The sequence below is a fragment of the Amblyomma maculatum genome, chromosome 6, assembly GCF_055883805.1.
Source record: "Amblyomma maculatum isolate TAMU_Amacu chromosome 6, ASM5588380v1, whole genome shotgun sequence".
Taxonomy (NCBI): domain Eukaryota; kingdom Metazoa; phylum Arthropoda; class Arachnida; order Ixodida; family Ixodidae; genus Amblyomma; species Amblyomma maculatum.
In genome coordinates this window covers 94,293,731-94,319,856 of record NC_139349.1, presented here as the reverse complement: position 1 = coordinate 94,319,856, position 26,126 = coordinate 94,293,731, and the positions used below count along the sequence as shown (strand labels likewise).

General features: G+C 44.0%; 1 protein-coding gene across 1 annotated transcript in view; it reads right to left on the bottom strand.

The window, feature by feature from the left end:
- Positions 1 to 497: 497 nt before the first annotated feature.
- Positions 498 to 26,126, bottom strand: part of LOC146186298 (uncharacterized) — a 44,428-nt gene continuing 18,799 nt past the window's right edge. The window contains exons 5-12 of the mRNA XM_084605649.1: positions 24,611 to 24,713; positions 18,329 to 18,438; positions 17,202 to 17,234; positions 11,166 to 11,201; positions 10,402 to 10,561; positions 9,783 to 9,821; positions 9,440 to 9,471; positions 498 to 695 (exon numbers count right to left, since the gene is read on the bottom strand). Coding sequence (XP_084461775.1) covers positions 642 to 695; positions 9,440 to 9,471; positions 9,783 to 9,821; positions 10,402 to 10,561; positions 11,166 to 11,201; positions 17,202 to 17,234; positions 18,329 to 18,438; positions 24,611 to 24,713 — 567 coding nt within the window. The 3' untranslated portion in view covers positions 498 to 641. The remainder of the gene's footprint in view (positions 696 to 9,439; positions 9,472 to 9,782; positions 9,822 to 10,401; positions 10,562 to 11,165; positions 11,202 to 17,201; positions 17,235 to 18,328; positions 18,439 to 24,610; positions 24,714 to 26,126) is intronic.

Here is a 26,126-nt window from a genome sequence, read left to right as displayed (position 1 = left end):
CTGATAGAGGTTAATACTTTATTCACCTTCAGCGCAGCTCTATTTATTTTTATTTTTTTGTATATGATTGGTATGGCTTCGGATGCATGGCACCTACCAATGTACTATTAGCTCTGCCTTTATTTATTGTTCTCCATAATTGAAGGAGTATAGATTAAATTTTGAGAAAAGTATTACACAATGAGTATTGTTGTTGACAATCCTGACCTCCACAACTGCTGGCTTCCAGTATATTGCGTGAATAATTTACATTTCCAATAACCAACACTTACAAAATAAAGCTGTCCGCTGTCTGGCATCCAAGCAAGCTAAACAATGGCAACAATGATTAGAGAATTCCGGCAGAGGCCAACTTTGTACCCGGATTGCAGGGTGTTTTCCGATGTCGCAGGAGCAGATGCAAATGTTGGCCGAACAGCAAAACATAATGCAATACTAGAAATTATAAAAAAAGGTTCTGAAAACAAGAGGCACTCTCTTATATCAGATGCATTTAATACAACCACAGTGGTCAATGGCAGGAGTTTATTGACCTTTTTTCTTCGATCCGACCAGCTAAATTCTCGCAAAACAGTATCCACCCCTTTCCCAAGCACTAATCTGGTGAAAACTGGTTTTGTCGCTCCATCTGTAGCACTGAATTACAACCATCTATGCATCATGGGGAACGTCCGCTGCCTGAATCTTGGAAAAAACTGAAAAATAAGTGAAGGAATGTATCTTTCATCAGAGAAACGTATTACAGCATGTGCACTTGTATACATACCAGAGATGGGCATTTGACCTCAAAAAGTGTAACCTCACCTCAACCTCAATAAAAATTTCCTGACCTCACTCAACCTCAACCTCATGCTTTGAGGTTGAGGTTTGACCAGGTGACCTCACCTCAATTTTTCTGATGCCACCACCGACCTCACTCAACCTCACCTCAAACTCAAAGTGTGAGTTTGAGGTCGATTGCGCGACCTCAAAAAAAAAAAAAAAGAAAAGATTTTTCCCTAGAGAACACTAACTATAAAACGTCAGGAGACAAGTTCTGTGCAGTGACACGCCAGAATGATGGCAGAAATTTTAAACAACATTGAACATGATGAGGCTTACTCGTAAAGTAAAAAAAAAAAGAAAATTGAAATGAACATTTGCTGGCGAGGCTACTGATTTATAGCAGGCTGATTTAATAACGGCAGCATAATTGGTCAGTTTCAACTCTTTAAATTTTATTTTTATAAATTGTTTTGATATGGTGACTTTTGACCTAATTCCCGCTGTAATGCTTCTGCGTCCTTGGCGCGGCTGGATGCGAACGTCCGAAGGTCTACAGTGAAACGCCGCACTGTGACCGTCAAACAGTGTTTCCTCTATGACAAGCAAGTAATAATTTCTTGGTGAAGACATTTTTCTGCGATTTGAAATCGAATCGGATGACAACATCAAAAGCAATCTAATGTTTCTTCAGTGTTACGTCTCTGTTACAAAAAAAAAAAATAGATCGACCACTTACGTGTATATGGAAGTTGTAGTACCATAACATTGTTTTGTAATAATAATAATAACTTTATTTCACCACCACAAAGTATATGATGGCAGTATGCCTACAGTAAAAGCTGCCTCTTGGGCAGCTTGACAAGGCCACAGGCACTCAGCCGTTTACTTTGGCAGCAAAAGTAGTACACAATATTTAGAAAAACGATAATACATGTATCACAGAAAACTACATAAGCACATGACAAGTATTCGTCACAAAAACAAAAATAAAACCACATACATAATTATTCACATGCAAAATGAAATCACCATGTAGAATTTTTACTTTCATAATGGAGTGTCGTTAAGTAGGAAATATTCCAGCAGTTTTTTGTATGAGCTATATTCTAGTGGGATATTATTGAAATGAAGGGAATTCAGGAGACGTGGCAGCGTATTTTCCAGTGTTTGACAGCCGTAAGCTGTTCTGTATGTTTTAATATGCCACTTATCGATGTTTCTCATTTCGTAGACTTTGTAGCTGAGTTCAGAGTTAGCCAGTTTATGAAAAAAAGATGTGTTAGTAATCTCGCGTTAAGAGCGTATTGACATTATTTTATCAAATTGACTTCTCACGTTGGACTGATCACAAGACGCGGACGGAACAAAATGTTGCCATATGCAGAGACGCTGCGCACGTAGTCTGAACGCGGCTTTTAGGAAAAGGTAAAGCGTGCTTGACTTTTGACTTTGCGATACTTTCGATAATCCTGACGATTGGGTTGTGCTGCATGGAACAAACGCCATGACAAATTATTGGAAAGATTACCCCCTCTTCTACATATAATTATTAACGGTGAATATGCAGCCCCAAAACAGTCCTTTTTTCATTGATGTAAATTAAAGAGAGATAATTCGCACATTACCTTGACATGCTGAGAGAAGCTCAACTGCTGGTTTGCTCGTCCACACAGCGTCATGTCGCAGTGAATGCATTCCAAGTTTACAGTGCTTTTCGTTTCTTTTGCGTGGCTAATGCAACGGAAATGGCCTTCGATGTCTTTGTCATTTGGACAACTGCGCGCGTACACATCATTATCGGCATATTTAGATTTTTTCGCTATATCTGCCATAACCACATCTGCTATAGCCGAAAACCATGTCATGCACCCCCGATGCTGAACGCAACAATGCGATAGACCTCGAAGAAGAAGGGCAGACCTGAGCTAGAAAGGGCGGAAACTTTCGTCATAAATTACAGCAAGTCGCCGACCACGGCCATGGCTGCGTCTCTTCGCTTGAAAAAGACGGCCACGGTAAATGGCGAAGAACATAGGATGTTGTTTAGATGCTGCCTTTTTTTTTTTTGCCAATTTCGGGCGGCTAACCGACGCCGTTTGGGGGTGACTTCCAAGCAGACGTTCTAGGAACGATTGGTGTCGATGACAACGGGGGGGTAGCCTCCTTTGCTATGGGCTGAGACACCAACTTCTAGTCGCGGCGAGAGAAGCACGCCCACTGGAAGGATGAAGCGCGAACACTTAACCCATGTTACGGGAGTCGCTTTGTTTTCCTTCGACTGCATAACATCAGTCAAGAGAGGAAAGCCAGCGGGTGGTGAGCAGGGTGGCGACGAGTCTACTAGGAAGAGCAGAGTTTGAACACTGACTGGCGTGTCCCCCCTGCGAAACGATGAGATGGCTGCATGGTCGACAAGAGACAGAAGTCCGCGCAGCCGCCGCGGCGTTCCGAGAAGCGAGAAGGACCTGTCTTTACATTTCTTTAGACCAACAGGAATACGCCAGTCGGAGGTAGCGCACAACCAAAAGCCAAATAAGTAAAAAAAAAAAAAAAAAGACTGTTGTGAGAGAAATAATCGTTTTTTTTTTCCTTTTTTTTCTTAGGGGGAGGAGGGCAGGGGGGGGGGGGGGGGGTTACAATCGGCCGTACCGCAGAAAAGCGGATGGTTGTGAGTAAACGGGTGCACAAACGCGAGAGGGGGCACTGGTAAGTGACCACACAAAACGAAAGTAGGAAAGGAGGAAAAATAGGGGTGTGCAAGTGTACTGGAAAACTAAAGAGAAGGGGAGACGCAGATCTTCACTCGCGCATTCACACGCTCGAGCACCGCGTACGCATCTCGCTCTCTCGCCCACACTGCCACTGTCCTTGTAACTCTCGACCCTGTTGACAGAAACGCACTTAAAAATACCTAAAGCTCACAAACTCACAGAAGGAACCCCAAAACAGAGGCTTACTTTCCAAGAAATGCCGAGGGGTTCCCGGGTCCGCGCTTCGTCCGCTAGTTGAGATCGGACACTGGCTGCGGAGCCGAAAGAACGCAAGCCAGCTTACGAACAAAAGGCACGCCCGCCACTTTGGCTGCAAAAAGCTGTAAAACGGAGGGGAGGCCCTCGATAAACAAACAAGTAAATGAAAAAGGCGCTAGCTCACATAGGGTATGAGAAAGGAATGACTGCAGGCAGTCGTCAGTCACTTGTTTGTTTCAAGTTTATATCATACATACATAAGGTCCCGTAGTACAAGACTGTCGGGGGGACCTCCCAGAACAAAGCAAGATAGGTAGAAATGTAAAGCAAAAATGGGAAGCAGTGTAACAAGTAATTAGTATTAAAGTACAACATACAAAACAACGTTTAGAATATATACTAATAAAAATAAAGAAGATAAATATACAGATGATCAACTTCAGTGCATAGAACAAACAAAATAGCACATTCAATTGTAAACAATAACCGTTCTTCAATGATTTTTCGAGAAGGGCACATAAAATTCAGCTTTTTGTGCGAGGGTTAGTTTAATGTCTAGTGACAGAAATAATAATAATAATAATAATAATAATAATAATAATAATAATAATAATAATAATAATAATAATAATAATAATAATAATAATAATAACAATAATAATAATAATAATAATGAAAGAGTGGATTGCACAGATACAACCAGTCCTATTGCTGTCTTTCGCGTTAACTCGTACAATATACAATAGCAAAAGCAGATTTTATTTACTAATTCGTGGGGCGACTTATCGTCAAGCCATTCATCTCTCGTTTCTTCTGCATCCTTGTTCTTTCCATATGCCTCTGTGAAACCTCCTCTCTCGGGCCGTCCTCCCCAAGCAGTTCCTTGGTTGTTAGATCTTGCGCTTCCCTCTTTTCTACTATTCTAGTTTTTGTAATTTTTTTTTTTCCCAGAAGTAGGCACACCCACGTATGTCTGGAAAGCCTTCGAGTTTGCGCAGACTTTCTTTACTTCCCAAACTCGCTCGGAATGGTGGCGGGATCTTGTTTCACTTTCTTTCGAGTTTGCAAGCCTCGTCCGACCCCACTTGTTTGCCGCGCTGCACTTTACGCCCCCCCCCCCCTTTTTTTTTTTCGTGTCGAACACAAACGCACAGACGCAAACCGTTCGTTACGTGCGCGCTGGTAGAGTCAAAAGAGTGTACACGACAGGTATTATGAAAGGTGTTTTTCTGGCTATTTTATCTCTGTGGGAAGCAATAATTTCGACCTCACAAACCGACCTCACTAAGTTACGACCTCACTCAACCTCAAACTCACGCATGAGGTTGAGGTTTCATTTGCTGACCTCACTCAAAAATATTTCAGGTGTGGCCGACCTCACCTCAACCTCACCTCACTGCGTGAGGTTGAGGTCATTTTGAGGTTGAGGTTGACCTCATGAGGTCGAAACCTCATGAGGTTGCCCACCTCTGATACATACAACTGCGAGCCCGCATGAAAACTTGTGTGCGATACTCAGCTTCAGATTTCTGAAAAAAACTTCCGCAGAGAAGTCGTTCCTACATCGCATATTCAGCTGTGATCATTAAACCTTAGCTTGCGGAAAAGAGCCTTTCATGGCGAAGTATGTAGAGTTCCCTTTTAGCTTTTGCAAATGGACAGTTAAGAAAACACTACATACTATGCGCCATTTCAATCATAGGTTATGCGATGTTTATGTGTGGTATCCCTACGGGTTATGCACAAGTCCTGAATTCTTTGAAGGACTGGCAGCCCAAACTACCTCAAACACTTTTTATTTAAATACTGATCAATATACAGCCATGCAACGGTTATATTCTTATTCAGCCATTTTGAACAACTGTTCAAGAATAGGTATGCTATAAAATTACGCTTGTCACGCCACCGTTGGGGCATTCCAGGCAGAAGCATCAGGTTCAAGAGAAGAAAAAGGAACCTCAGTGCAAGCTACGTAATATAACTAACGATTAATGCCCCTCACCGGGCCTTTAAGGAAAATAAATGAAATGAAATGACTATTTCTTAGGGCAAATATTATTCCGTGAGAATGAGTTATAGTTGCAAAAAAGCCGAACCTTCAGAAACCAGAAACGGTTCGCGCGAATGCTACTGGCTACTCCTACTGGCAATATTATGTGGCAAACCATGGATCCCCTCAACGAATGCCCTAGGCTCATTTACCTTTATACAAAGCAAAGATATAAGTTTAAAACAAAAACCGTCAACTTGTTTGCAAACTAGTGGGCATGACAATGCGCGCCCAAATTTCTCTTTGTTCAATGTGCAGGACACGGGCATGAGACAAAGAAACCAATTGAAAACATCATTTTGGAGCTAAAGTTCCGCTCACAGCACCAAGCACATAGTATAAGAAACTAAAGGCAAACCTTTCACGTGTGTAGCTCTGCATAAAGGAGCTGCACATATATAAAATAGCAAATGAAATGGAAATCGACGAATCGGCACTAAATGAAGAGTCACTGACAATACCTAAACAGATTGGTAAGCTTGTCTGAAAAAACTACTACCGATATTGTCATCGATATACGCCATAGATCACCGGCTGCAATCCAATTGATATCCCAGGCTGTCTTCACCGACGCAGAATGCCCAACGGGGTCACTCAGAAGCACTCAATTATTACAAAATAAAAAAAAAATAAAAAAAAAATAAATAAAAAAATAAACAAAAAGCATCAATTCGTCCATTGCTGTTCTCGTGATGCGCATAACGCCCGTCGTGGTTAGGAGCTTCTCGGTGACAAAACGGCGCCAGCAGAACCAAAAACGTGAGGCTAGTTGTGTTTGTAAACACAAAAAGTGCGAAATAATTCCTTAGAGTAATGACGAGTCTGTAGCTTTCCGGAAAAGCGATGTGAATGATATTACTAAAGATGATAAGTAGAACTGTTTCAAGGCAAACTAAAGGTTACTCAACATTACCATAACCACACTAAGAGCACGAAAGTTTTGGGCTCTAGTTATTACTAGACGATTAACTGTTTTGATTGATTGCTAAAGGCCACACATAAGCGTTGCATGTTTTCACCACGAATCTGTGCGGCATGACAAAAACCAAGTGGAATAGCACGACTCAATTTAGTCCTCGTTTGCATATTAGTGAATGGTGTTTCTTGAAACGTAACACAACATAAGCTATTATGCGTTAAATCTTTCAATAGATATGCCACTGTACGACGGCGTGGCAAAGGTGGTGGGGTAGCCATCTCTGCGGTATAGGGGGTATTCACTGACGCGCTGCATTGTGGGTAATTGAGGCACAGTCGGCCATTTTTGGGTCCACGGAACGACCAGGGCGAACGTACGTATCAAGTGCTGTCGTGCGGTTCTACAGGCAGTGGAATCCGCAGCTATATGTTGTTTACTGAGCTATCGTAGACTGTAATAGACGGGTGCACAGTGTAAACAACGGAAGCTGAAGAGCTGCGCGAACGACCTCGGCATTTTAAGGTACCGGAAGTACACACGAACAACTTCACTCGAATGAGATACCTCACCGAGATGCGACGTCACGTATGGCTGGCACGGCTCAACCGCACAAGTATCATGGAATATGAGAAATGTATGTCAAAATGGGCTGGACTGAAACCTTCCGGATGTGCCTTAGCAGCCAGCTCCTGTCACTATCCGTGCACGACTGTCCTTCACGCACTCGGAAGACGCATTCCCGGTAAAAGAGCAGCACGGTATCGCTTACAGTCATGCGCATACATGCAGCGCGCCGCCAACACCTCCTCGTCGTGTTTTGCTGCAATAAAATCCTTCATAGAGGGCTCGCTAAACTTTATGTTTGTCGTACTTGCCTCATTCGATCAGAAGAAGTCGGATGTTCGCATCGTCTGTGTCGGCTGGTAATCAAAGCAGACCGCATGCAGATTCGGCGAAGAAACGTAGGCGGGCAGAGTTGTTTTGCAGAAGGTTTGAAGAACTTTACAAACTTATTTATCTCTAATAACAAATCAAGTTTAGCTTGGCCAAAACCGCTGTATTTCAAGAGTTTTGTTGCAAAAAGTTATTTCGAGCCCGCAAGGCAACGAGGTGGCGCCACCAGTGTCATCGCTGTGGCCTGTGGCAGCGGTTTCTTTTGCTTCCTTTTTTTTTTTCTTGAAGAAGAAGAAGAAGAAGTTTGTTTATTCATGAAACAGGTATTACATAAATAATACAGAAGGAGGTCCCAGAGCTCAAGGCTGTATCGGGACCTCCTATGGATGGATGTATAAGCTTATGAAAAAAATTATTATTGGTACAGCAAAAGCAGTCAAAAGAGGCAAAACCGGCGAACACAATATGGTAAAAACAAAAGAATATGAATTCAATACAAGCTCGAAAATTTCATGCGCGGCCGGTATTGTTAAAATTAAGTATACGAAGTGATACATATTCATACAAAGATACATATACAAAGTGATACGTCTTACCTACGGGCATATGAAAACACTCATCAATTGAATGTGAACAAAGCGGTAAGTATATAAAGAAAAAACTTGTTTGAATGTGACACTATTGTGATAATACGGATAACAGTTGTTGTTTAAAACCGGACAGAGATGGGGATTGCTTGACATGAGAAGGGAGGTTATTCCAAATTTGTAAAGAAGCAAAAAGAGCCGTGTGCTTGCCGTAGTTTGTTCGAACGGTTGGTAATAGAAAATTGTTGTCCTTAGCAAATCTTGTTTGATTGTTGTTGGTGAGGGCCTCCCTGTTGATTACAATTGAGGGTATGGTGTTGTGCACAGCTTTATAAAGTAGGATTGCGAGACTAGAGGTAATCAGTGAAGCGATCGGTAAAATGCTGTGCTCGTGAAGAAGTGATAGCGCTTCGCTGCGGTCACAGACGATGCAAACATCCGACTTCTTCTGATCGATTGAGGCAAGTACACGAAACAAGTTTTGTATAAAAGATACTGACTACCAAACGCCATTTCTATGCAGAATATCAGCTACAAACACTCAGCGGTTTAGTTGGTATAAACGTTGGACGGCACGCACGTAATTGCACAAAGAGCGAGTTCGTCTGCTTCAACCGCGGCTCTTAACCCAGCCGCTTGTAGCGTAGTTGCATTTTTCGAGTGGTCAGTAGGCTTGCTATTGGTTTCTTGTGACGAAGGTGGTCCGTAAGACAAGGAATTCATGAATGTCGCACATATCTATGCGTGGGCACAGGCCGACGCTTACCGTGCAGTTGCGCATATCGACTGCACACGGGTCGATACCAAAGTTTTGTTTTATACAGGTCTCTGTCCGCATCGCGCACACTTTGCCGATAAATCAAACTGTCACTCATAATACCGACTGAGTTTTCATAACAACGGTGCTAGCATGAGACAGAGTGGCAGAGCAAACGGACGCGCGCGAACAGCTAAGCTAACCGCCGCCCGTACTAGTACTAGTCAGAACAGGACGCAAATATAGCGTCGACTGCATACTGACGTCAGCTGTGACGTCACGTGAATACCCCCTATACGGAAAACTGAGAGAAGTAGCACGACATACTCCGCTCGTTCTTGTTTTGTATCAGTCACTGGCGTCAGCTGAAACATAAGTGATAATAATCCTTCATGCGGTCAAATTTTTCAAATGACGCTAAGTATGGCTACGCGTAAAATTTGGCGGTGTAGTAATTTGCGCATATATAAAATAGAAGTAAGGAGTTTCCTGACTTACTATCTGTTGCTCGTCTTCATCATCAGGGTCGGCTGAAACAAAAGATGAAAATAAGCCTTCATGTGTTAAAATTTTTGATATGGCAGTATTGAACGGCTGCGTGGCAAAGATGCCGGTGTAGGAATCTGCACAGTATAAGAAATAGCAGAGAGGCGTTGCACTACGTACTATACTCGGTATTGTTTTCACCAGAGTCACTGGTATCATCTAAAATATAAGAGAGCATAAGCCTTCATGTGTTCAAACGTTTCATATGACGTCACTGTACGGCTGCTTAGCCAAAGATGGTGGTTTAGCCATCTGCGCGGTATAGAAAATAGCCGAGAGGCGTTGCACTACTTACTATATTCGGTCTTGTTTTCGCCAAAGTCACTGGTATCATCTAAAATAAAAGAGTGCATAAAGCTTTCATGTGTTAAAACTTTTCATATCACGTCACTGTATGGCTGCCTAGCCAAATTGGTGGTACAGCCATGTTCACAAAATGACTTGAGTTGCCTGAATTGGTTTTCTCACTCCCCGATCTTTAGTAGCGAGGCTAAGTGACTCGGTGGACAAATGGGAACTGTTTCAGTTTCAGAAATCAGTCAGGAATCAGCAAGGAAAAAGCAATTCCTTTCGATATGTAGCTGCTCCTGATTAAAAATCAAAGTATGATGGGCATTTTAATGGACGTAGCAGCTTCTCAAGAAATCATGGTGGGAACATTGTCGCCACGTCGAAATAGACAATGACTATTTTCGCAACTCATAGCTGAGGTGATGTCAACTGCGCTTAAAATGCACCATTTTATCCTTAAATTGCGCGATGCACAAATGTCCCACAACTTTCAGTCACCTGCCACGATATTAGCATCGTTTACGGGGAAGTTAACAATGCCATATTTTAAAACTGTAGAATACACCACCAGACAGCGGGTAATGTACAGCATAATTCCCAAGAAGCCTGTTTATAATACTCACTTGATACACGCTTAAGTATACGCTCCACTTCTTTCATAACGTCATCCTGGGTGCTTGTTTCGAAAATGAGGGCCGAGTTCAGAACGTTGTCGGCCATACGTACTATATATGCCTCCTTTTGGTCTTTTGTAAAGTATCGCCAAAAGTGGGCGTACAAACACTGTAAGAAGCGTGAATGAAGAGGGCGATAAACGTCGGAGCGACAAAAAGTTAAAAAAATGTATTGAAGAAGAATAATAGCCGAAACAAGAAGATAAGGTTACCAGTGCAGATTCAAAAGGGCTGGCTGTGTGTGCGTGTGTTTTTTTTATGCAAGTTTATTTGAAAGCTTTCACATTAAAACTCCGCAGCATTGCCCTGCAAGGTGAGCACTTTAATTTCAGCGAAAGCAGCCACCTGTTACAATAGTGAGCCAAAAAGACGTGATGTTTATGCATCTTGCGCACAAAGCGAAACAACTTATACTGTTGTTCTTTCAAGGCAGGCCACATCTATAGTTCTGATCTAAAATTCCAGATTCTGTGAATTATGTAGGTCGTATATTAAGGGCATATAGGCTCTTTATGTGCTAATCGTGATGCCTGTAAACTCCTAGTGCTGAAATAAAGCAACACGTGTGTTGCAAGCAGCCACCTCGCTATTTATCATTTATATCCCGGTTTCAATGCTAATAGCTGAATGTTCCTAAAATGTTTCTACAACTATACAGCTGCTCGCTAATGAAGGCCAGAAAGTCCACGGAGGGCATTCCGTTGCATCCTTACTGGAAATGCGATGTTGACTCGTTCCAGGTACACGGTCTGGAAAAGAAATTTGGTGGTGAGCCTTTATTACGGATGCCACAATTTGCGCCACGAAGCCTCAATGTTTAAAAAGCACTCAATGTGCCGACAATAGCATTGCAATGGAGCTTCAGTGTATTTACCTCTTGTGCCCCTTAGGATTCGATCTAGAAAATATGCAGGCACGCAACCCCGTGAGCCATGTTACAGCACCGCTCAAGCCAGCTCTGAAGCGCTCCGCGGGGATTGCTAGTATGCATGCTCAGAGGTCTTTATCACTTCACCCATATTCAAATCTACGCTGACGCTTGAGAAAAACTTCGAGTGTATGAGCTCATTGGGCGGCTAGAAATGCTTTCTTGCGTTTTTAGCTCCTCTAATTGAAAGGGCCTAGTATCGGAAATTACCTTTAGGGACGGTATCTCTTGAAAAGCAGCCAGCCAATTCTTGAGCAGGTCATGTTATTGGCAAAAATTTCAAAGGCAACCTATGAGATCTATTAAGCCCGTAGGCGTGAGTTTACATTATTCAGCATGCTACGTGTTTTTGTTACCGTCTATGCAAAGAAATGACAGGAATTTTATTTATTTATTTTTGCTCTCAATCACTTTGATTCATTTATTGTGCCAGCACACCGGGATGACCGAGTTTCCTCTCCTTGGTGCGCTGGGATTGACAAATGTGGCACTAGGCGCCGATCGAAAGTGTTCCTGCGTGTAAGCCGAATAGATGCTACCCAAGTGCATCAAGCCCGCCGCGGTTGTGTAGTGTTTATGGTTCTCGACTACCGTGTCTAAGGATACTAGATCGAATCCAGAACGCCGCGGCCGCTTTTCAATGATGGCGAAAAGCAAGGTGACCGTGTGCTGTGCGGTGTCAGTGCATGTTAAAGAACCCCAGTTGATCGAAACTTCTGCAACTCTCTACTACGGCTTCTCTCATAGGCTGAGCCTCTTTCGGATGTTAAAACCCATTAAACCAAACCAAAAACATCAACGCAGCTGCAGCGTCTCCTTCCTCCCTTTCTCCCTGGGCATAGCTCTCGACCTGTCACCCTCTCTACGCTCCCTGTTCTGTCTTTTCTCGCCCACAGCTTATTTCCATCGCCTAGGAGTATAGGTATCTCACTTAGGGTGCCTTGATGGCAGCGCCATAGTCCAGGCTGGTGACAGCCTTTGCGAAACCTCGCGCCGCCCGGCCGCTATATTGGCACAAGCAAGCTGCAGTGGTGCGTAATTTGCGGCCTTTATGCGCATTATATGTCCACAATCCCGTGAATACGTTAGATATTGACGTTCACTTGTTAGCTTGAGCGCAGGAAGATGAACAGCTTTTGCGTCCTTTGTACACCGGATTGACGCAAAAGGGGCTCATAGTTTCCGGCTTCTCTCAAGATCGTTGTGCAGAAAAAGATGGGAGGGCCCTATGAAAAGGATCCCTGAATGCGACCGACAAACAAGAAAAGTGTGAAGAAAAAACATGTTTCCATTCTGCTCCTTGTTACTAATGTATTTCTGTAGATTGAGGACAAGGATGCGATTGAATTTCCTCTAAAATATACACTGTTTTGGCACTTGCTCTTTAACAGCCTCTCGCCGCATGACACATTGTGTCGTTTGCGTATTCTTGTGCTGTAGTCACACTGCTCAGAACTTTCGTGGGCTGATAACCGAAGGACCTGGGCAGTAAGGCATGTGAAAGCTACGCAGACTATTTTTACTTGTCATGGTTTTGGTAGCATTTCACTATCACGTTCACAGGTGTTGCATTGCCACTTGATTATAGCAATTTCATTACGCACAAAAGGGCCGCTCGTGACAGGAAGAACAGGACGAAAACAAACTTCAAGCTATGGCGGCTAATTATATGCGATAAAGTGTCTGGTTGCTGGAAAACCACGAGAAGAGTTTCTTCCAATGTGCCATTAAAGCTGCCTTGTGAAAAATCTGATACTGGCCATCCGAGGCTATATGTAAATGACCGATTTGAGGGCATGCAAATTAAATACAGCATTCATCTTGTGTGGCACTAATTAATTAGTATTTAATTCTAAACCATATTTCTGTGGTATGAGAGTCTTGGGACGACGTAAGCAAAAACAGCTCCTACGCTCTGGTGCCCAACAAATGGTTTCAGACTGCTTCAGGGATACTTAAATAGTTCTTTAAATGTTGGTAGAGGAATTCTTTGACAATTTTCGATAATACTGCTGGCCCACTTTCGGCTGTATCGCATGAATACGCGCACCTCTTTAGGCCAATGAATGTGCTGTTGTCCTAAAAATGCTGATCCTTTTACGGTTCTACGGGGAATGATAAGTTGCGGGTTTGCACGCTTAATGCGTGATACGTGTCACGCCCTCTCTTGCGAGCAACTACTCGTTTCGTCGTCGTCGTCTTGTTCCCCTTGTACTGTCCTCCGATCAACCCGCTGATCAATCAATGTCAGGTAACGTTCCCAGCTAACTATCAACTCGAAAAGGCACACTCACTTCTAGGCTACGTGACTTCATATGGTCGACACCGCTGACGTCACCGGACAATTTTCCCCGACATAGTGTACTAAACATCTTGCGTTAAAATCATTCTAGTACTACCTATGGTTATAGCACGCTCTAAATAACCTCCAAATGACATTAGTGCGCCTCATCGGGAGCGCCATTCGTGGAAAATAAAACTAGAATTTTTCCTTGAATACGAAACACGCTGACATAGTGGTAACGGGACCACGCGGCTCGTCGTTTTGAAGGCGCTCACTGATTTCACCGCCGCATTTTCTTTGCCGCCACCGATCTGATGAGACATGATCTTTTAGTGTCACCGTGTAATAAAAATCAGCTGTGGTTTAGCTCTGGTTAAACCTAGATCAACGTTTTGACTGCTACATTATTCCCCTATCTTGGCCGATCAGTGTAAGGAGCTACATTATTGGGGACACTTAAGCTCAGCCTTTAACGGTATGACATGAAAGTCTAAGCTACCAGCCCACATATAGAGTCCCGCTTGAACCAAGCCGTACGGACGTGCCTGCGTGTCCTAGGGGTAATGTGAATGCAAAGGGTTCTGGAGGCTGATTCTGACATTTATTTATTTATTTATGGCGCTGAGTGAGTGATTCTGACATCACCCTCCCATATGAAAGGAGCGACCCGAGTTAGCAGCTCCTACCCGTGGCATATGGGTAACGGAAATTCAAATGACATGGCAGGCTGATTTTAATGTCAGCCTTCCACATGAAAGAAGAGGCCCGAGTTGGCGCTCTTTCAGGCTCCCATCGACAGTGACGCTGATTGCTCGAGCTCGCTGCCCTCGTGAAGCTTCCGCTTCAAAATAAAATGTCTGATGCCGTAAGCGCTGGCTTTGGCGTCATCGACAGTTGGAAAACTTACAGATTCTGAAAATCTTAAACGTGCCCCTGGCAGGTGGTGATTTCGAAAGGGACCGAGAAAACACCAGGCAGGGCTAACTGTTTAGTAAAGAAATTATTTTGTTAAACCTATACTTGTCTAATATTTATATTATACTTAAAGCGTCATGCCCACTTCGTTGCAGGCGACACGCCGGAGCGTCCAAAAGTTGCATTAAACAGCGTCTCTGCGCAAGTTAGTTATCACCTCGGGGCAGTTTTCTGCCCAAGTAGTGCTTTCTCAGTAACAATGTCGTGCCCTGCTGACCTCTTTGATTGCTGCCGCATATAATGTAACCGCCATATGGTTTCCGCTTTAACGTCCATGTAGCATGCGTCTCTTGTCAGCTGGGATACCTTATTGCAACATTGCAGATCGACGGCGGAGGACCCTACACATTTTACTACAATAAAGTGAGTCGCATTCATCATCTCCAATCATGACATTGTTTCTGTTAACATATGGCTTCTGCAGACTACAATCCTATTCGATGTATGCTATCGCGCTGCAGACAGCGACATTGAATTTCTTAGTCTGTACTCTGTACTCGGTAATACAGTACTCGGTACTCGGTAATACAGGGTCTAAACAATGCTTTCCCCTGGCCATTTACTTACTAAGCGACGACATTACAGCTTTAGAGCTTAATCGGTTTGCTTATTCACACATACTGACAATTGAGAAGGATTTTTTATTAGGTTTTTACATTCACCTTCACGCACAGTTTCGGGGCTCCATTTTCCCTAAAATATTTGCCTTTTTGCTCCGAGCCCTGAATGGAGAACGCTATTATCGCGCACTGCTGGCTTCAGCAATCACTGTACATTGTTCTACATATCTTCCTCGCCCATCGATACTCCCAAACCATGCATAATTGTTTTTACGAAAAAAAAAAAAAAAGACTTTTCATTCTGTTTGACAAGATCTTCCAAACTTCACCATATACGCTTTCCAGAGAAGGGTTCGTAAAATTGGCTCATTTTCAAGCACAGTATATTTTTACTCATAATTACACATGTACCTATCATGTGCATTCGAAGTGTGGCCAGGAAGCCCAAGCTTTCTTAAATTCTCAGAAACGTTTAAAATGAAACAAACTGCCCTTCCATCAAGGAAAGCTCTTGACAAGTGCATTGAAGTGGGAAAAGCATTTGTGGTGCTTCACGGACACGTGAGAGATTCCTCACACTAAAAACGCTGTATAATCCCCCTGAACGTCATGCCATCATTCTACCATAAAAGTTTTCTACAAAACTAACGTGTCACTGAAGAATTCTCCGATTTGTAGCTCTTTTACTAGCAATGACTCCTCCAAAGTTGCATCACGCTCACGAGGTTGACATTTTCGCTGGTTTGCGTCTTACGATAACTTCTTATGGAATAGCAAACCAATCTGATAAGCTAAGCTTGTCAAGTGTCCTTGGACCGGGTGATATTAATTAGGATACTGAAAGGCACCAAGGATGTCTCGAGACACATAATGAAAATAATCCCTGAGCACTCTATTGCTACAGCCCCCCCCCCCCCCCAATTCCAGACAACTAAAATCAGATTTGAGTAGTATCAGTTTTCAAAGAAATCAACATCAGTATTGTGATAGCTATCATTCAATTGCAGCAACATCCACAGCATGCAAACTACCAAGGCAACAATATGTACTGACAAGTCGCAACACATCCTGATTCGAAATCCTTCGGTTTTTGCCAACCACCATGGTTTTCGGTGCGGCTCCTGATGTGAAAACCAACGTTTTTTGCTCGCTACCAATCGCAACCTTAACTACCTCTTAGACTGACGTCATCTGGCTCGTTTTTTGAAACGCTTTTAGTAGTGTACCTAATAAGGGTGGCTTAAACAAATTTTGCAGAATTTTGATTTCACTCTCTACAACATGAGCGTCCTGTTTCCAAAAGAGTATTTATCAGTTTGTTAACAATAACAACTACTCTCCTACAACTATATATAGTTTTCTCTAGTGTCCCCCGCTGGGCTTGGCTCTTGGGCAACTTGTGTTCGTCATTATAAAATGATGTTCCAGTCGGCATTTTTTTTTACCATTCGTGGTTTCGCAGATGCCTCCATACTGTGCGATGGTATCTAATGTTCTGTGATCACAATGCTCGCATATTGTTTCAAATTAAGAAACGGTTTGAACAAAAGTTATTATAAAATTATCAGTTTTGCGCGCACAGAACGCTGCATTTGTAGCTGGCTAACTCTAGACGGCGCGAAGAACGTGAATTGAAGGGCAGCGAACTTCCTCCCGTAAAACTTCGCGTCATATGTTCTCGGGCCACCTTTCAGCTTCCTGTCTCTATTAAGCTATGCGAGCAGTAACGTAGACGGGTGTTTTTAGAAATACACCATGTCCGGGCAGAAAGAGCAGCCTTCACCAGTCATCATTAAACGGTATGATGAATTGCGTTCAAGCTTTTTATAGAAATCCTTATGCTGGGACAAAAATCACCATGGTCGACGGATTTTCCCGCTATGAATGTATAGTAATCTAGATTCTCCTGTAGGCACTTGTGCTCGCATTAAAATTTCTCCTTTCCCAGCGGTGCTCCCACTTGGGTGCACTTAGAGTTTGCTTATTGGCAAGAAAAACTTACGTTGTTGTCGTTAGGGTTCTCGGGTTCCTTGCACTGAAAGAAAAGAAATTGTTGATTGATCGCCGACAGCTTCATTTAACAGGTCTTGAAGACGCATATTTTACTGTCTGCACCCTGCTGTTTTTGTCTTATTATTGTACATTTAGCTACTGCTACAGGGAAAAGAGGGTGAAGAGCTCTAGTTTTAAAGCGACACTTCAAATGCAGATGTAATCTTGATACGTGGCACAGTCGGTGTACTTTACGTCGATTTTTCTTATAACAGTGAAAAAAATGTTTTCCAAAAAATGCCGAAATATTGTTTCATTTTTCATTCATTTGTTGTGCATTCTTTTGTGTCCGCTCGCGTTTTTATAAGCACAAATTGACTGGGAAACAAAAATGAATGAAATAGGCACTTCATTTAAGGCCACACATGGTGTCATCGCGGTGTAGGTCTTATTCAATTTTGGTGAGTGCTTTCAGAAAGCACTAACAGTCTATTCGATAAATAGTTTTCTTTCCGAACTCCGCATTCAAATCTCGAGTCTGTATGCTTCCCATAACTCACGGCTCCCCTCAAGAAATTTTTTAAATGTTTTTCTTTCAAACTAAAAATAAAACAAACACAAAAATTAGAAATATTCGACGGATAAATTATTTTTGCTGGAAAAAGAGTATTACCAGTTTGGGCCAATTCCCTTGACCAAACTCCTATTTTCGTCCTCATGTTGTTACGGACGAGGAAGGAAGACGAAGCGAGCAGTGGCGCGGGCAGGAGCGCTCGCGCTAAGCCCACTGACATTTTCATTAAACATCATCTCACTGTCATCGAACATCTTCTTTCTGTCCTCTGTTCTCCTGTTGTCATCGGCTTGCCGCTTCGTAACAATATAGTCATAATCTTGCAGTAATTGACTTATCTGCGCGGCGTTTCCGCTGTCTACGAGCCTTTAGGATTAACCGTCATTGGGATTTTCTCTTAGGAATTGTGTTAAAACGCTTTGATTAAATATTAAGAAAATTTATATTCTGAGCGTTAAAAAACGAAAAGACTAACCTTTGGACACACATAATGTTTTAAGGAAAATAATTTATCGTCGACATTATACTGATATTCCTCAAACACCTGCTGTGAGAACACTCACCTGCTCTGGGCACTCGCTGAGGGAGATGTCAACCGCTGACCTTTGGATTACTATTGATTCAGGATCGAACGAGCTGTTTAAAGCATTGCGCACATCTCTTTCGAGGTATTCTTGAAACAAAAAAAGAAATGAATGTTCAGTGTCTCACTGTTATTCCTGCTTTCTTCCCTTGACGCTGCAAAATTTAACCTTTTACACGCTTTCTCGGCCTGTGCTAATTGTGGTTGCTGAGTGAAAGTCCTCGTTCTTGTCTGGAATAAGTTTAAATGTTTGACGTTTTCTTATCGAATGCAATACATTATAAAAGCGGGTATTCAGTACATTGCTACAGCAGGTGGTCCCAAATCAAAATTTTCAGGGGGCCCTCCTAAAGCAATGTGCCTAATACAAATACACAGCAACACAATTAAAAATTCAAAAATATAGCCCAACAGCTTGGTTATAACTGCTAACAAAAATTTTAAGGCCACATTGTAAACCCCGAACTATGGAATCAATGCGCGAAAGCAGTGAGTACCATAACGTTACTGCAGAAAACAAAAGGGTTTGCTTACAATAACCTTGAGAAGCAGCAAATTGTCGTCCTGGGAAAATGTAGCAAGAAGACATTCTAAAGTAAGATGGGGGAATTACAGTGATTGAAATGCCTTCCATACGCGCACGGTGGATGAGCGAAACAAATTGCAACTGAAGCGGGCTGAGTAAAGGAAGGCTATTGGGATTTTAATACGAGTGGACAGTTGTGCTAGTGAATAGGGCAAGTAAGCAATCAAAGTGCACTATTTTTTTTTAATGGCGGATGCTTGAGATATTAGTAACACGCCCACTCACGAAATGATATACATTAGGTAGCTGTGAATAGAAGAAACATAATAGGGACAAAGAACATGTTGGGGAGAGTATCTTACGCAACCGTGTGCCTAAAGCGACTTTCTCCATAATTATTCATAGTATAAGGCATATCTCACATGTTAGAGTATTATGGTGTCACAATGGACAGCACAATTAAAAATCGATCTGAGGTAGCTGACATAACAATGTGGAGTAACAGCAATCTGATTACTACGATGCGAATAAAAGACCACAAAATGTGGTTTTGAGGAATAATTCAGGCGATTATTTCGATCTCAACCATGTGTAATTTCACGGTCAATATTCAAGGTTGATATTAGGTCATATATGTTTCGGTCGCGACTGTATAGGGTGTTATTATCAAACAAAGTGCGAGTAAATTTTCAAAATTAAAGAAGAATTTTTATGGCGTACTGAGAAAAGAAGCGGCCCACGATTGAACCCTATGGCATACCCTGGTTAATAAACACTGGCTGAGTTACACTTTCCCCTAACGTGAACAATTCAACTCGCTCAGTAAGGTAACTGCGTATAAAGGTTATAGTCGGACTGCAGATTCCTGAAGATTTCGCTTTAGAGACAGAATGCGAGAGTTAATTGCAAAGAAAGCTTTCATGATATAATAAAAGCCGCGCCTCGCCCGAGTCCTCCATCAGTAGAGTTATAGCATCAGTTATTCCTGGTAGCGTATGGATCAACAGAATTGTTGGGAAGAGATCAACACTGGCGGGCTGTTAAGGAAAATAACAAGGAGATGCTAACTAGCAGAATAAGATTGAGATGGAATGCATTTGGCAAGTACTCACAGATTATGACTAGCAGCTTACCGGTATCGCTCAAGAGGAAAGTAATAACAGTTGCATCGTACCTCACTTCACTTATGGAGCTGAAACGTGGAGTAACGAAAAGAGCTCTACTTAAATGAAGGGCATCGCAGAGAACTTTGGAACGAGAAATGATAGGTGTGATGTCAGGAAATAGGAAGCGTACAGGGTGTGTCAGATCAATGACTCGAGTTAGTCAAATTTTATTAGAAATGAAGAAGAAGAAATAGGCATGGGCAGGGCATGTAGTGCGAAGAGAGGACAACCGATGGTTGAAAACGGTAACAAATTAGAAGCCAAAGGAAGGAAAGCGTAGCAGAGGCGTCAGAACTTCACGTGAGTGGATGAGGTTCTGAAGCTGACAGGGGTCAAGTGAATGCAGCGAGCACAATAATGGCTTAATTGGAAGATTATGAGCGAGGCTTTCGCCCTTCTGTGGCTACAGTCCAGCTGATGATGATGACATAGGAAAGGAAAAGCGTAGTATCGATCACATTTCTAGATGGACATCTATATATTTAAATGGTGAATTGGTTCATAGGAAAGGAGTCGAACTTGCCACAGTTCTCTGCGGACACCTGAAACCCTTTCTTTCTCTTCACTTTCACTCCCACCTCCCTCCCTTCTCTTACGGCGTGAGTCAGGTGCCCGCAGAAAACACGTGACTGATACTGCGTCATTCTTTTCCTGTAAACCATCACCACACGTGAACGGCACGTAAAGAAGGGGTTTGCGGGTAAAGGCCGATCTGCTGCGGAAAAATTAGTACTCTAGTTCACTATACGACAAGCCGAGGGAAAATCATAATTTGCACCCACTCGGCCTGCCTGCAGATGAAGAGAACCACCGCCGCCGTACACAGGCTCACTTCTCGAGGCCAGGGCATCTCCCAGCAAGCAGCGTTACGGCTGTACAACTCCGCGGCTCTGGGGGCAATACTCTACGCGCTACCGCTCGTCACACTGCGCAAACCATGCTGGAAGAAGCTAGAGGTCGAGCATCGCAAGGCGCTCCGCATTTGCCTCGGCCTACCTCAGAACTCTCAATGCGCAGCTACTTTGGCCGAGGCAGGTGCGTGGCCTTTACAACTTCAGGCCACGCAGCGGGCGCTCCGACACATCGATCGCCTACAGCGCGCAAAGGACGGCGGCCCGCTATTACATCGGTTGCGACATCATCGCCACTCGCGCATGGGAGCGGCGCTGCTCGAGTACGAGCAGCTCACCAATGCAACGCCCCCCTACGACCTCTTCTCGCCCTGGTCCGCTGCTACGGAGGTTCAGCGAGAGATTGTCGGAATCGCGGGGAAACGCACCACACCGCCCTGTGCAGTGCAGCAGCTGACCAGAGCCGTCATCTACGAGGAACTCCAACACCACCTCCTCGTTTACACCGACGGCTCCGTGGCCAGAGACAGTTGCTCGCTAGCAGCGGCGGCTACCATCCCCGCCCTGCAACTGCACAGACAGCTGCACCTGTCATACCTGGGTTCTTCCACCACGGCGGAGCTGCTGGGCCTACGCCTAGGCCTGGATCTACTGCTTGAACTGACTCCGCCGTCACCCAGGTGTGCCGTGCTATGGTGACTCCCGCGCTGCACTCAGCCGCCTTCGAACCACCGGCCGGGGAACTCCGCTGCTGTGTCAGATTCGCGCGCGTCTCAAGCGCTTGGCGGAGCGTGGCTGCGCTATACGGGCACAGTGGATCCCCGGGCACTGCGGCATAGAGGGCAACGAACGTACCGACGAGCTCGCGACCGCAGCACGTGAACTCCCTCCTAGCGATGAGCAACTCGCTTTGGAGGATGTGCGTGCGGTAATTGACGATCACCTCCGCACGCAGCCCCCCGACCCACGCATCGCAAGAGGTGAGCGCATTCACAGTGTCAGCGGCCGCTCGCTGACTCGGCTGCAACGCGCAATGATCCTCCGTGCACGCATTGGATGTGTGTGGCCTGGGGTACGACGGATGCGCCACGGACTTGCCACTAGTGACGTGTGTGACGGCTGTGGCGCGGTAGAAACTCTCGAACATCTTCTACTGCGCTGCACCGCGCTAGCCGAACCACGACGTGAGTTTCTGGCGGCTTACAGAGCGCAGGGGGTAATCCCGGACAGCGTAGCTGTGCTCCTGTGGCCGCCGGGCTGTGCGCGCGTCCGCGAGCGAGCTCACGTGAGCTTGTGTGATTACATCGAACAGGCGGGCTTGATGACCCGCCTATTTCACCTCGCCAGATAGTGCGCGCTGGGACTGAACGCTCCACGTGTGCTATTCCCACAATAACGGCCGATCGCCCACGACAGCCGTCAGTGTTTTGTACAGTTGGCCAGTGCGTGCGTTGTGAACAGTTGCCTGGACGCAGAGCTATTGCGGAGGCCCGCCCGATGTGCGAGTGCTCAGTGACAAGACATTTGCGGGTGGGCCTCAAGTAAACTACTGTATACTGTACCATAGTGTATATATTTCTTTTATTTTTACCTACCCTTTTCCTTCTCCCTATCACTCACCTCTTTGATTTCCTCTACCTTCTCCTCGCTATCCCTTTATTTCCGCCGCCCCAGTTCAGGTGCTTCAGATATAAGATAGCAGATACCGGGGCTGGCAAACATCTTTTCTTTCCTTTTGTACATACAATAAATAACCACTACAACAACAACACTCCCACTTTTCCTTTCCCTTATGGAGCGGGTCAGGTGTCCACGGAGACGTTTAACCGATGCTGCGCCTTTCCTTTTCTGTAAACCAATTTACCAATTTACCAGTCCGAGTAGGTATAATAAAATTATTCTCTGAATACACACCACGTTTAATCGACGTTTAATCGATAAAACGAAAAATATCAACTGTTCTCTCAATCCACACCATTTCTGTATATAAAACAAAACATATCACCAAAGTAGAACGCCGTAATAAGTCTATCATTAGATGGATAGTGAGGGCGAATACTTTTGGCGTTTGCACTGTGCCACTTGCTCATCTATGCTCAGCTAACTTTGATGCGCCAGGTTTCGTGCAGTCGCGTATCCCCAGCCGACGCCGTGCTTGACCTTGAACAGCAATCGCTTCAGCCGGACTCCGCCAGATGGCGGCACAGGTCGGCGCGCCGCGCGCTGCAACGGCGCCGCTATAGAGCACTATAGCGCCGCTGCTTCGGCCTCACAACGCCATGCTCATGGCCATGCTTCACCTTGAGTCGCAGCTGCGTCGACACATGAACAGCGCCGTAAAGGGGGGAGTGCTCACACACGTTCACACAATTTTCAAGCGTTCGCGCTCCGTGCTGACGCACAGCTCACTCGCGTCCTCACGTACTTCGCACTCCTGGCATTCCCCGGATCGCACTCTCTCACCACATGCGATGCGAGCAAGGTCCGATGTTGCATGCGCGTCGAAATCCCGGCACGTGCGTCATAGCGGTGGCTGGGACGCACCACTCAGGGTCCAAGGGGTGGACGGCCGCCGCCCAGGGTAAGGAATTGCACATTATTAAAAGACGATCGCTAACAGGAGTGAAAGTAAAAGGAGAGAAATGGGAGTTCGCGTCGGGGTAAATCAGTTACTGTGCAGTCTTGCAAAGAGAAGCATCGGCGATGCGCCGAAGCCAGAAAACGGCAACGGTCTCAAGAGACTGCTGAAGAACGTGAACAACGGTTAGCTTACCCAGAGTGGGACGATGAGACTGTGCAAAATGCTAAAATGTGTAATACATGCCGACCAAGTCTGAAGGAACAAAAGGTTCCGTTATACAGTTCGTCTGAAGAATCGCCGGAAGAACAGCCGTAACCATTGTGTGTCATGTGTTACTCCCAAATTATCGAACCACACAAGCTACCATGCGGCCATTGCTAACGCAATTTACCAGTCTTAACCGGAGCTAAGCCACTGCCATTTTTTTTTACTGTTCGTTCTAGTCCATTAGGATTACCTTTTGCAAATACATTACTCAATGCCTGACAAAAACTTTGTCTTCATGTCTCTGTAGGCCTTCCAATAAAGCGAGAAGTTTGCCTGTTTCCGTGCTATTGCTGTGCTCTAGGCGCCACTAACAAGTTGCGCGTTGTGACTTTTCATTTCACTGGCCTCCCAATATTTTTGCAACTGCGCTCTAAAGAGAACTACGCAAAGCGTCTATTTGTATATTGTTACGAAGTGCTTCCGAAGAAAGCAAAACACTCGCGTGAAAAAGATAAGTGATAGTGCGGGAACCGAACCCTTTCGCTTGCTAGCCGGGCAATCTAACTCTGCGCCGCTGAGGAGCTTTCGTTTAGCGTGATATTTTTCGAGATGTTAGGCACGTGCCTCATATCTTAGAATGGGCAGCAAATAGAAATTGTTGATAGCAAAGAGCTTACATTGTTAATTAGAACTACAGGGTGGCACTACTACCTACTTCTGCTACTTTTCGCTACTATGTAACTGTATTACTTACCACTACTACATAGCACTAATCACTTGCTCTACTTACTATGACCATCGCTTAATAACATCACTTATATGCTCACGTCAATGCTGTGGCATCACATCTTATCGGTACTGAAGAGACCCCTATAAAACATATCGACTAGAGGTTAACACGAAACAAACACGCAGGGTACAATTTACTCACTGTATCCTTCCGGGCCAAACACGAAAAACGTCCACAAAGAGTTTTTAAGTGCGAGCGCAGCTACCGAACCTTTGTTACTGGCTGCCAAATTATAGAACATACACTGAAAAAAAAAAAAAAAGAACAGATCGTTGCGAAATCATCCTCGATGGCCCAAATCAGGAAAACATACATGTGGTCAAACGCAAAGACAAGTGTTACGAGAGAAAGTCTGTGTTGCTAACACCATATATGCAGCTGACGTCTTCGGACGCCTATGACGTAATCCCCAACGTTATGAAAAATCAGGCACCCTACACGACCAAATGGGATTAGACATGGTCACGTGTCCAGGTAGTGACTTGGTTATACACCAGCTCAACATAGCATACTACACTAGAAGAAGCTTGTCGGTATGCAGATTAAGTATTAGATTGACCTTTGCTAAGCTTCAAGGTCACCCCAAGTTTGAGCCTAAAAAAGTTGATCCCTGCTCTAATATGCGCCACCATCTAGCTGCGAGATTGTTTGGGTCTTGAGGTATTCGCAGTGTCTGAACACTCATTTTTAGGTAGCCCTTCGTTTTATGATTTTGTTGTCATTGGTTAGATTTGTATCTAGTGATATGATTTATTTTGACATCCCAGTTCATTTGCTTCAATCCAGACTCGATTTCTCTCCTCATTGCCTTTGCAAGTCGATCAGCTATTCCTTTTTATTTCACAATGTTCTTTGGCGACATGTTTTATGTAGTGCTCTCACAATCAGGATGGTAATCAGGCTTCAAATGCGTCACCAAAGGCGGAGAAAGGGAAAGGCAACTATATCACAGCTTTCTCTTACGTGTAAGTGTGGCTCGAATATATATTTATTTTAATTTGTATATTTGTCTTCAATCACTGAGCTAAGCGTCCCGTGCTTCCACTTCCGTATTCGCGACTTTCAGAATCTCGTTTCAACAACGATTTTGTTCTTCAAAAGAGTTAGACAAGATTTAATTTCGCTTTGACCAAAAGATGCTCGACGCCTGATCAAATAATAATGAAAACCAGTTCCTCTTTCGGGTCTGATTTCACAGGCACGTTATTTTTCACTTAAAAGAAGGAACTCACGTTACGCAAATTTGTATAGCTGTAACTAATTTCTGGTCAGATTAAATGAATTCGAAAGCAGTTTTAGTATTCTCAAAAAATGATTTTTTAATCTTGCATGATAACCATTAAACGTCACCAAGGAACATTGCATGTTGGGCATTCATCATTGGTCAGTGCAGTTTCAAAAAAGCGATTTTATGTTTTTACTTCCAGCTCTATATTCTGAAACGCGAGTGATGTCAAAAGCGTCTAAGTTTGTTCAAATTGGAAAGGTTGAGTAAATATCGAGAGCGCCCTTTTCATGGTACCATATGTTTATGGAATACACATTCTAACTAACTGATATAAAGGCAATAATGTTGCGTTTTGAAAAGCTCCGATTGCGGTCGCAGTATCACGCTCAACTGCTTATATAGATGTCTCGAGCAGCAGGTGAATGGGGA